A 10,726-nucleotide genomic window follows, 5' to 3' on the forward strand; every position below is an offset into this window, starting at 1 on the left:
TGCTGTTCCAGTCTTCCTCTGCACTGACAGGAGCTCCTAGGTTGTGTGGGTTTTTTCAGATTTGTTTTGGTTTTGCTAGCACACTAATGACCTTGGCACAAAACGCATGGATGAAAACATTACACAAAATCCTTTCCAAGACCAAAGCTGGAGAAACCTTACTAGAAACTTCCTCCAGGCCACTGTTTTGCCTCTCGGCAAAACCTTTAAATTTCTCCTTTGATGAATGAATTCCTCACCCACCTGTCTATACTCTGGTCATGTTCAGCTTTCTAGCTAATAGTTTGATATCCACAAAGATTCTTTTGTGCAGACTATCTGGTATGTCTTCCCATGGATTTTAGCTTAGTGTCCTAATTGATTGCCTATTTCTATTTACCTGCATGTTATCAATTGTTATTTTTTCTTCTAAGACTCACTGTACTATAGAGGTGAGACTAATCAGCAGAGACAAAGCTATAATTTTAAATGTATATGCTTAATTTGTTGCTCCACAGCAACTCAATGCCATGATAGCTGATTGTTGTGTTCAAAGTCCTTCCTGCTGGACTTGAGGTTTCATGGACCAGTTGTGGAATGAAAAATTTAAAACAAGATCAGTTTATTGATTTCCTGGAGTCATGTAAACGCTGCCTTTCTGGACAACTCACAGTCCTATGATTTATTGATCTTTTGCAAACTCTTAGGAATCCTCCTTGTATCCAAAACAGTGAGCTTTTTAGCAATGGCACTTCTCTCTGAGCTCTGTAAAATGCAGGTTTCCTCCTCAGAAGGAAGCCTTGAAGACAACAAAAATGTCACAGTGGTTCTATTTGCAGTGAAAACCCTTGTTGAGGCCCACTTGCAGACTAGCAACCTGATCGCCAGGCTGAAAGCTGCGCAGGAGACTTCCTGCAGCCACACGCTGCCAGGCAGCATTCCCAGAGGATGGCACCTCAGGTGAATGGGAGTGCGCAGGGCATGCTCCCTTCTCTTCCCCCTTAATCTGCATCTTTCTTTGCATGTTCCAGACCTGAGTTTGGGTCTCGGGATCCTAGTGACATGAAGAGGAAAGTTGGTTCGGAGCCGAAAAGCTTCAAAACAGACAAGTGCTAACTGGGTCATGGATGTTTGCTTTAGAGCAGCCAGCTGTGACCTAGCTGGTACTTCATGTCCTCTCTGTGCAAACGATCACACGAACCCTCCTGGCCTTTGCAGGGTGACCCACTGCCTGGTCTGTGGCACGTCTACTGCCTTGGGTAGGCTCTGGCATTGCCAAAGCTTAGTCTTGATTGACAAGAAGATCTTGCCGAGACAATCTGAAAAAGGGTTTTAGTTTTAGGAGTAAAACCAGATTATTTATCAGCAAGATTTGCAAGTCACACACGTGAGTCCAAGTGCCCGGAGGTACAACGCTCCATGCCTAACTTGCTTCCCCAGCAGCCGTGTAGACGTACCAGCCGGAGAGGCCAAGAGAGGAAAGGTCCTGATTGCTCTCTTCTTTTCCCATGTCTGCTCCCCATGTGCAGGCCCCAGGGCTGGCTGCAATGCTCGTGGTACACATTGCTGGGCTGGTTAACGCACTCAAACAGCCACTAACTGCAGTGTTTTTCAGGGGCTGATTTTCAGATGTGTGAGCGAGTTACGCATGTTTGTGCGTGGCTCCAGCAAGCACCAGAGCTGGCACAAGACATGCAGTAAGAGCAGTCCCCTAAGAGAGATCACACCCAGGCAATCTGACCCTGATCACTCTGGCAGTGTCACCTTCCTGATCTTTAATATGTTTTTCCTATGGGGAAATGCTTAATGAAAATCTTTTTTTCTATCAGTGATCAATACTTGTGTTCTAATAACAGGATTTTACAGGTACCAGAATGAACAGTGGTCCCAGCTGTGCAGTGAATCATAATGGTCTCCTGACAGTAAAGTGGAAAGGTTAAAATAATATTGTGTTAGATGAGGTGCTGGTTGGATGATAATAATGTGTAGGCATAGGGTTCAAAGCTAAACAGCCTTGAGTTTTGAGGTTTGGCAACACTCCATTGATCTCACAGGAACTCTTCCTGTGAGATAAGAAATTATGGGGTGATCAATGGATCTGGTATATGGCTGTTCCTCTTGAAACACCTACGACATGGGGCAGCTTTTCCTAGAAGACTGTGGTCCCTGTATCAACCCCACCCTAAAATTGGTCCCAAAATAAAATTATAGGAGTCATCTTGCATGTCAAGTTTCAAATCTGTTCTATTGGAACTCATTTAGCTTTGCCATCCTGAACAGGGCACAGACATTCTTCAAATGAACTCAGGGTTTAGAAAAGTTGCATTTGCTTTTGGAGCTGATTTTTGACATGGCAAATTATAAAACTCCGGGTTTTTTTACATTTCAGAGCTTGGAGGATGAATCCAAGTGGGTTGAAGATCTTCTTAAGATGCACACTGCGCGTGTGCGGGACATCGAACAGCTCACAAGCTTGGACTTCTTCCGAAAGACCAGTCGCAGCTACACAGAAATCCTCTCCCTAAAGACATACCTGCATACGTTTGAAAGTGAAATTTAGCTTTCTAACCTTACTCGGTGCATCCTTTTATCAACTGGTGTATATTTTTTATATTGTTTTTATATTTATTAATTTGAAACCAGGACATTAAAAATATTAGTATTTTAATCCTGTATCAAATCTTAAATATTAAACCCTTGTGTCATTTGTTTTGTTTCTGTAATGTTTAACCTAGGTATGTTTCTTGGTTTATTTAGTAGCGCTTGTAATACTGCAGCTTAAGTCCTTACTCCGAGCTTTTAAGCGGTGCTGCAGGATTTGATAGGTGCATCAAGGAAATATTAATTTCCCATGCTCCCTTACCACACTTGTAGTCCTGTACTGTGTATCAAAATACTGAACATGTAAAATTACAGTCATTTACTCTTAACTGTGTGACAGACATATTTAAACCCTATAGACAATAGCATCTTAAATATAATAAACCACACGTTCAGTTTTTTTAATGTGTTTTGATTTCCTTTCACAGGGACATTCAGATGGACTTGCAGGCAGCTGAGCACTGCCAGATCTCTCTCATTCACCAATCAGAGCACTTCTCATGAGCTTAGGTTTGCTGGTAAGAGGACTGCCAGGAGCCCAGGTGCCCTGCCCTGGTATTTGGCAGTGAGACCGCAAACCAGACACCCACAGTGGTCATTACTGGTTAGGTTTTGCCATAGGAGCAGAGATGGGAGGTAGCACATGCTTGAAGCCACCTGGCCCTGTTCCTGACCCATGGGGAGGATGCGAGGTGACAACATCCACTGTCACCAGTCAGGCTGTGTCGCATCCCTTCTCCACCACCACTGGCTTGGTTCCTGGGGATACCTGTTCCATTGTCTTTTGATTTGACTTCAAAAAAAAGCTAAGATAAGGCAGATGTTGATGGGGGTGACATGGCTAAACACCCAGTAGTGGCTTTTTACCTGGGGAGGGGTGAAAATCTGATTATCATCATCTTCTAATAGCCAGAACTTGCAGTTTTCTCCTAATCTGAGGCTGAGTTTCAGGCTTAATGCCAGCCCTCATTCTCAGAGGAAGACCCTTGACCCAACTACTATACAACTCCTAGTACTGTGAAAACCGTGCGGTGCATGTCATTTACAGTCATCACCTACCTGGCCAAGTGGTTACTTCTGTGCAATCACAGTCTCATAGTCCTGACAAGCTCCTAGGAGTGACACTGATGGCACAGTCCAAAGCTGATGGAAGAGACACCTTTGCATCCTGCTTTCTAGATAATGGCCTGATTGGCATTGAACAGCTTTTATAGAAGGCATATGTAAAAGATATCTTATTGTTTAGAATGCCTCTTAAGACTGAACCCACCAGTGGCACTATTACAAAGCCATCATTTGCAGATATCCCCCTCAATACCAAAGTGGTTTGTGTCTGTTTTCTCTCTGAGCATTGCAAATGCCGGAAGGGCTGGAAACCTTCTCAGCCATCTACAAAGACAAGTAGCCAGGTCTCCTAAGTGAAATTAATCTGGCACAATTTTGGCAAGTTCCCAAAGTTGTAAACTGGAATTAATCACAGTAACACTGATAATGAAGTTCTTGAGACCAGTACACAAAATTTTATTATTCTAGGTGCCATATTCTTTTTAAATTAGAAGAGCATAATGCTCAGATGCTTTAAACACCCCCTCCACTCCAAGTGTTAGGATGGAAATTGTAATAACTGCACAAAGCTCTGGGAAACATCCTATTCTTGCAACTTAAAAATTGTCTCTTGTGGTTGTCTGGTAGCAGAGAAATATTTTTCTGTAAACTTCTGACAGGGCTTCCTGCCATGATAAACTTTACGTTCTTACATGTGCTACAGAGGGTATTTTCTCTGGATTTAAAACAGTTTCACTTAAAACTTAATTCCTCTAACATCAGCTTTAGTGACGATACAATGTGGTGGTTCACAAATTAAAGACCACCACTACTGTTTTGCTTTGACCTTCATCTGTTGCTTTTTCTGTTTCTTTAACTAAATCCAGCAAATAGTATAATTCTTGTATTTGTTCCCAAAACAAGACATTTATTCCAAATGAAGGTTTAAGCTCTGAAAGATATTCTTCTTGTGTTCATAGAATATTGCTTTTGAAATACAGTTAGTGATGATTTTTGGGAGGGATGGTTTAACTATCATGTGTTTAAAAAAATGGGTAGATCAGGTACTTAGGGATGTGTTTTAACATAGGATGGGTACAGTTGGACTGGATGACCTTAAAGGTCTTTTCCAACCTTGTAATTCTGTGATCTCAGTTTCACTAAAGCATGGTGATTGGTGTGTTGGGGGATATGTGATTTTTTTTTTTTTTTATTCTGTTGCTTAATGTGAGAACAAATACTGGTAATTTACTTCTACTTCCCTCTCTTCAGCCCTCGGCCACGTGCTCTTGTATGATATTGCAGTTTTCTTTTACTGTGCAGGCAGAAGTAGCTGTGCTGGGGAAAGCTCATGGTGAATTCTGTGAATTACATAGGGGTTTTTTTCTGTTGAAAGATGCCTTATCAAGACAAAAACTCCAGTGCAAAGCTAAAGCCTTGTAAATCCCTTTAAGCAGCGCAGAGCTCTGCAGGAACAACAGACATTTTTAAGGGAAATTGTAATTTCCCTTTAGTATTCATCAGGGTGAATGTTAGCTTAGGGAAGCATGTAGGAAGGAACCCCTCTGCTTTCCATTCCTGTTAGACCGTTTTGAAAATATGAAATACCATTTGCTTGTGTTGCATGTTTCCTTTTCGTGATGTTTATCTGGCTTCTGCAAGAGGTCCATTGAGGAGAACAAGCACTGGCTTTTTCTGTCAAGCAAACACCACTTTTGAGGGTTTGGGTAATTACTGTTTGCAATTGGAGATGTAAATTTGAGGCATGTTTAATGAGTTAGAGGCAGTTCAGTTGAGCAATTGTCAAGGCAACAAAAGCCTGTACGTGCCCTGCACACCTAACAAAGTCCTCTTGCTCTGGGAAAAATCCTCCAGAGGTAGTTTATGCAACTGGAATATCCCTGCTGCAGGAAACTGGTACTTTTTTTAACCCCTTTTTTCACAGTCACATACCAGAACAAAATCCGTAATAGAAATCCGCTGAAAGCAGGTCAACTAACCTAACCAACCTCATGGTTATGATGGCAAAATTACAGCAAATGTCACTGTTAGTAGTGACATATACCTGGTTACTGGTGGTTATATGCTGTGCTGGTCAGCTAACAGCTTGATTAGATCGACACTTTCTGCTTGCTGATACTTCCTTGTGCTTCATTTCCAGCCATTAGGCCCTTCGTGGTGTCATGGGCAGCGTTCAGCAGTCCTTGCTCAGACACCGGCAGTGCTTTGGTAACGGTAGATCCCTTTGTACAGTGTTATAAAGTGTTTTCGGTTCCAGATGAAAGAGAAAATGAAAAAAAATAGTAATTCTCTGGTCTGTGCCATCTTATGAAGATTATCCAGTATTCACAAGAGCATTGTGTTAGTAACTTTAAATACTTGTGTTTAATTAGGCCAATCTTGCCATGTCCCTGGAGGCTGCTCCAAGCAGTCCTGCCATAGTCCCCAGCTTCTTGGTGGTTTACATGCCACTAAACTGATGGTGTGAAGGCTTTAACAAATGAAAACACACAATTCTTGTCAGAGAGGCCAGAAAACAAAAGCAAGCAGTGGTAAAGAGATAAGAGAGGAAGTTTCTCACTTCAGAAGACCGAGGAGGCTGAACAATTTGAAGGTCCATGAGATGCTGCCAGAAGGGAACCGGGGCTGGGGAAGATTTATTTGACAGGTTTATGAAGTCCCCATTCCCCCTGCATCCGGCTTCTTCTGATAGATCAGTCCTTCACGTACAACACATGAATTAGCTCCCTACTTTCTGCACACAGCCAGGAAGCAGAACACTTCTCAGGAAAGTTGAAGGAGTTCCCTGCTGAAGGTGTTGCTGGTTGCAGGAGCAGCACGTGAACTCTGGAAGTGCCAGGTCCTATACCGTGAGGACAGAGTGCAGGACATGACCTGAGAGAAATGAATGATTCCAGCAGTCCTTCCCTTCAGGCTCACGTCCACCCCAAACATCTTTAATTAACTTTAAATTCACTTTCTAGAGGCGTCCAGCTTACCTCAGCTGCTCTTGGCAGGAGACAGAGGAGATACTGGTCGTGGCACTAAGCAGCACAAGAAAATCTACTCCCCACACCTTTGGGTTGTTTTTAAAAACTGCAAGCTCCCTTGCCCCAGGAGGGGAAATGCACTTGTTCTGCCCTGGGAGAGGGACAGCGCATGCCAGGCTTTCCCAGGGCAGAGCAGGGGGCTGCAGGCCTGCCACCTCCGCACCATGTGGTGCTCTGCAAACGCGTTCTGCACCCACAGCAGCGAGGTCTATTTGCTGGTTTGGCACAGAGGACAGATCAAACTTCCCAGCCTCCCCGGGAGGTGGCTGTTCTGACAGCCATGGGTGGGACTGTGGCACAGAGAGGTTGAAGAATACGTTTTAGAGCCCAGTAAAGCTGCTCACAGCTCTCCTGCATGGGGGTTGATGCATGCTATTTTAAAACACTTCTGGTAGTGCTGGCCACTGGTGGGGAGGGCACAGGGTAGGTTTTGTAAAGCAGAAGCCTCAGAATCGTGTGGCTATAGAAGCAAAACTCCCCCCAGTTTCAACAATAAATCGTGCTGAATTAGTTTTCTATCAATCCCATCCATCAAAATGCATGTGATAGGCCTGGTTCCTTACCAGAATCCTCCCATGTCTCTGGAGGGGTGGCATACTACATGTTTGTCCATCCTGTCAGTAGTCTTATTCCAGCTTGGTTTTGCGACTCCCGTTTCCTTTTCCCTTGCTGTGGGGGAATTGTCCCAGACAACCGTTGCACTTGACCTGAGGTACCCAGTATAGTCACGGCAATACCCGGTGTACTCTGATCCGGATAGACCTGGCAGCAAATGACTACACTGTGTTAGCTGTACATCTTCCAAGTGGGGTCATACGTGTTTGAAATGTTTAAAGTTCAGCCCATATTCAAGACAGGAGAAAAAACAAAAACCAAGAAAAAAGACATTTTAACCACTGTGGAAAAATATCTAATCTCATTTCTTTGCACTTGTTGTGTAAATATAAGATAAGAGCAGCATTCCCAAGGTTACTGCAAGCAGCCCATCACTACAGAGTACAAGCTAACATTTACTAAAATGTATGTTGACATAAAAAGCAGCATTGTTGCAGTCAATTGTAGTTAAAAAAAAAACCCCATGGGTTTCTTTGCCTTTCGAGCCAAATGTTTGGGATGTAACCTATTGAGACTTGCCCTCTCAAAGAGAAATCCCTGCCTTGCTAGAGCATCTGCTGCTATGCACGTTGTTATTTTACCTCACCCGCTGTGTTCTAAATACCTTAGGGAAAGGCAGGTGGAGGTGACCCTGGTTTCATCTGCAGGTTTCACCATGGAGACATCATCAGGCAAAGTGAGTAACTGTGGATTAGCACAGCTGTAACTGAGTGACCCTAAAACTGGAAGTTACTAGAAAAGAGGTGGGATTATTTGTCATTATAAACCATCAGCGGAAAAGGATTAAATCCTTTTCAGGGAGTATTTTCCTGAGAAGTCTTCTGCTTCCTGGCTGTGTGCAGAAAGCAGAATGTGAAGGACTGATCTATTGGAGGAGGCTGTATGCAGGGGAAACAGTTTGTTCATAAACCTGTCAAATAAATCTCCAGCCCCAGTTCCCTTCTGGCAGCATCTCCTGGACCTTCAACTGTCCAAGACCTTCAACTGCCTCCTCTGTCTTCCAAAGTGAGAAACTTCCCTTCTTATCTCTCTATCACTGCTGTTATTTTTTACTGGCCTCCTAGTTTTCTTCCAGCTCATCATCTCCAAATAGTTCCTGTGTGAGCCCAGCCAGTACAATTTCTTTGCACACACATATCTTTACACTGCCACCCACTCTCCCAGCTCTTGGCTCTCTCAGACCTTACACACTCCCTACTGCAGAAGAGAAGACAGGAAGATCCTGCTTCTTCTCTGGTCCAGTCAAATCCTCAGGACTAGCTTTTGCAGCTTAAAATCCTCTTCAGAGAGTTTAAGGTGGTGACCTTCACTTATGTGTGTGGCTTTGTATGGAGGCATTTAATGTCATGAAGGGTAGGGCATCAAAGATCTGATGCATCAAACAAATTCTCTGCTCATTCCCCTTTTTCATCTAACAAAGTCCCTAGGTTGTTGATGATGGTTGTAGTTTCACCTGCTACACACTGCCATCTGTCCCTTTAGTTTTTTCCAGTGTTTCTATCTGGCTGCCAGGCTGTGTTTTGCATTGCATGAACATGGTGTTCTGGAAAATTCAGGGTCAGCAGCAACTTCCCCCTCCTCTTCCTCCTCCATTGTGCAACCACATAGACAATTGTCCTTACTCACCTCATGTAATCAGATACCCATCTGCCTTCTACTGCTGTTGCCTCACCATGCCCAAGGATGACCTCATGGTCTACTCACTGGCCACATGTGTGGAGTCTAGAGAAAAAGACAAGGAAACAGGTCACAGAGGATGTATTATCTTCTGGCAGACTGTATCTACTCTGTGAGGGCTGCAGCCTGGTTACATGTTGATAGTTCTTTCCCATGTTAAAAAAAAAAATAAAAATCCCCAAACTTTATTCCAGCAAAAACCCTTTAAAGATTCTCCTTTCTGGTAACACCAGAAGAAACACTGCTGCTTCAGGGATCTAACAGCTGACATTTCCAGAATTATTATTTATGTCTACAGAGAAAAAGAAGTTTGCAGAAAAATAGTTTGGTTTGCTCCTCTATCTTGTTAAAGAAGTAAATCATTGTATGTAGCATGCTCAGCTGGCCTAGCAGGCATCCTGTCTGAAGTAAGGGTGCAGATCCATGGCTTTTATCTTCAGTGCCTCATGATCTATTTCTAGCCTTTCTCAGAAGGTTTCCATATGCATTCATGAAACCTGGGAGCCCTCCTGTGGTCAAAATCATGAGCTATTATTCTGGCGGGTACCCCAAATCTGATGTACTCCTTAATCCAGTTCTAAACTTTATCCTTTGAGTAGTCATTGAGTAAAGCTTCATTCAATTAAAAAAAAAAAAAAAGATAGAAAGAAAAGGAGCTAGGGTGGTTTTCTGGGTCTTTGGGGGGGGGTGACCTTATTACACCTCACTTCTCTTGGCCCTTATTGGATGCTGTCCACATCCCTTTTCCAAGGTTGGGGGATTGCCTGGCAATCTGCCTATTACTTCATCATTCTTCCCTCCTCCTCCTCCCTGTTGTCTGTTCTTCATAGGCTTATCATCTTCTGCTCTGATCTAGCCAAGGTCTCACCACCAGTCTGTCTAAGGATGTTCCAGTTGTGCATTAAATAATGTAATTAACATATGTACCATTTTTATTGTCTTCCAAGTTGGAGATGTATGTGATTCAGAAGACTTTGGCGTGCTTAATTTTCATGTTACACTAAAGTGGAGAAAAAATTTTGTGGTTCCTCAGGGAATTAATTTTGTAGTCTTTGTCCACCCCCCACCCTCCAGGAAAATTCTGTTTCCTGCATGGCTAATTGCTTTCTTTTTGACAGTGTGTCAGTGTACATGAGAAACACAACTGCCAGTTGTCTGCAGCAGGTTTATAAGGGAGTAGGAAAGGGTGAGGTGAAAAAGAGGAATGGCAAGAGGAGTAATAGCTCCTCTGCCATTGCCTTTAATAACACTGATGCTGCGTGTTCTTCCCTGCTCTACAACTAAAGAGGGGAACAGCCACACACTTGTGCTATCTAATGTCCATGACATCAGGGCTGTTTGTGGGCTAATTGCAGATGCCAGGATGATCTGTTGGAAATGTTGGATTCACTACACAGAACTAGCAGAGAAGGACTAAGATCCTCAGATATTCCCAGTGCTTGCTCTGCCCTTGAGTACATAACAGCAGACTGGTATTCATGAGGATAAATACTTCAAGGCTTGTAACTTGTAACATGGTACAGCACATACCAGAAGGGCTTGAAAAAGGTTTGAAGCTTCTTGCCTGTACAACTGTTACAGTGTTTGAAGATATGGAGGATCCAACCTCAGCATCAAACATGAATTGAGCAGGTCTCATGAGGCTACCCAGAATGGGGCAGAATTTGGAGCTTTGCTTATAACGTGAGCATTACCTGACAGAGAAAGAAATATCTGATGCTCCACAGTCTTAGAGCCTGCACTTCTGAATTTCACCCAAA

At 43.3% G+C, this 10,726-nt stretch overlaps 1 protein-coding gene across 1 annotated transcript in view; it reads left to right on the forward strand.

The window, feature by feature from the left end:
• ENPP2 (ectonucleotide pyrophosphatase/phosphodiesterase 2) overlaps positions 1–2,962 on the forward strand; it is a gene marked incomplete at its 5' end in the record, with an annotated part of 72,213 nt that extends 69,251 nt beyond the window's left edge. The window contains 1 exon segment of the mRNA XM_084280259.1: positions 2,369–2,962. Coding sequence (XP_084136385.1) covers positions 2,369–2,539 — 171 coding nt within the window. The 3' untranslated portion in view covers positions 2,540–2,962.
• Between the last annotated feature and the right edge of the window lie 7,764 nt (positions 2,963–10,726).

The sequence above is a fragment of the Gallinula chloropus genome (assembly GCF_964237585.1).
Source record: "Gallinula chloropus genome assembly, chromosome: 2".
NCBI classification, from domain to species: domain Eukaryota; kingdom Metazoa; phylum Chordata; class Aves; order Gruiformes; family Rallidae; genus Gallinula; species Gallinula chloropus.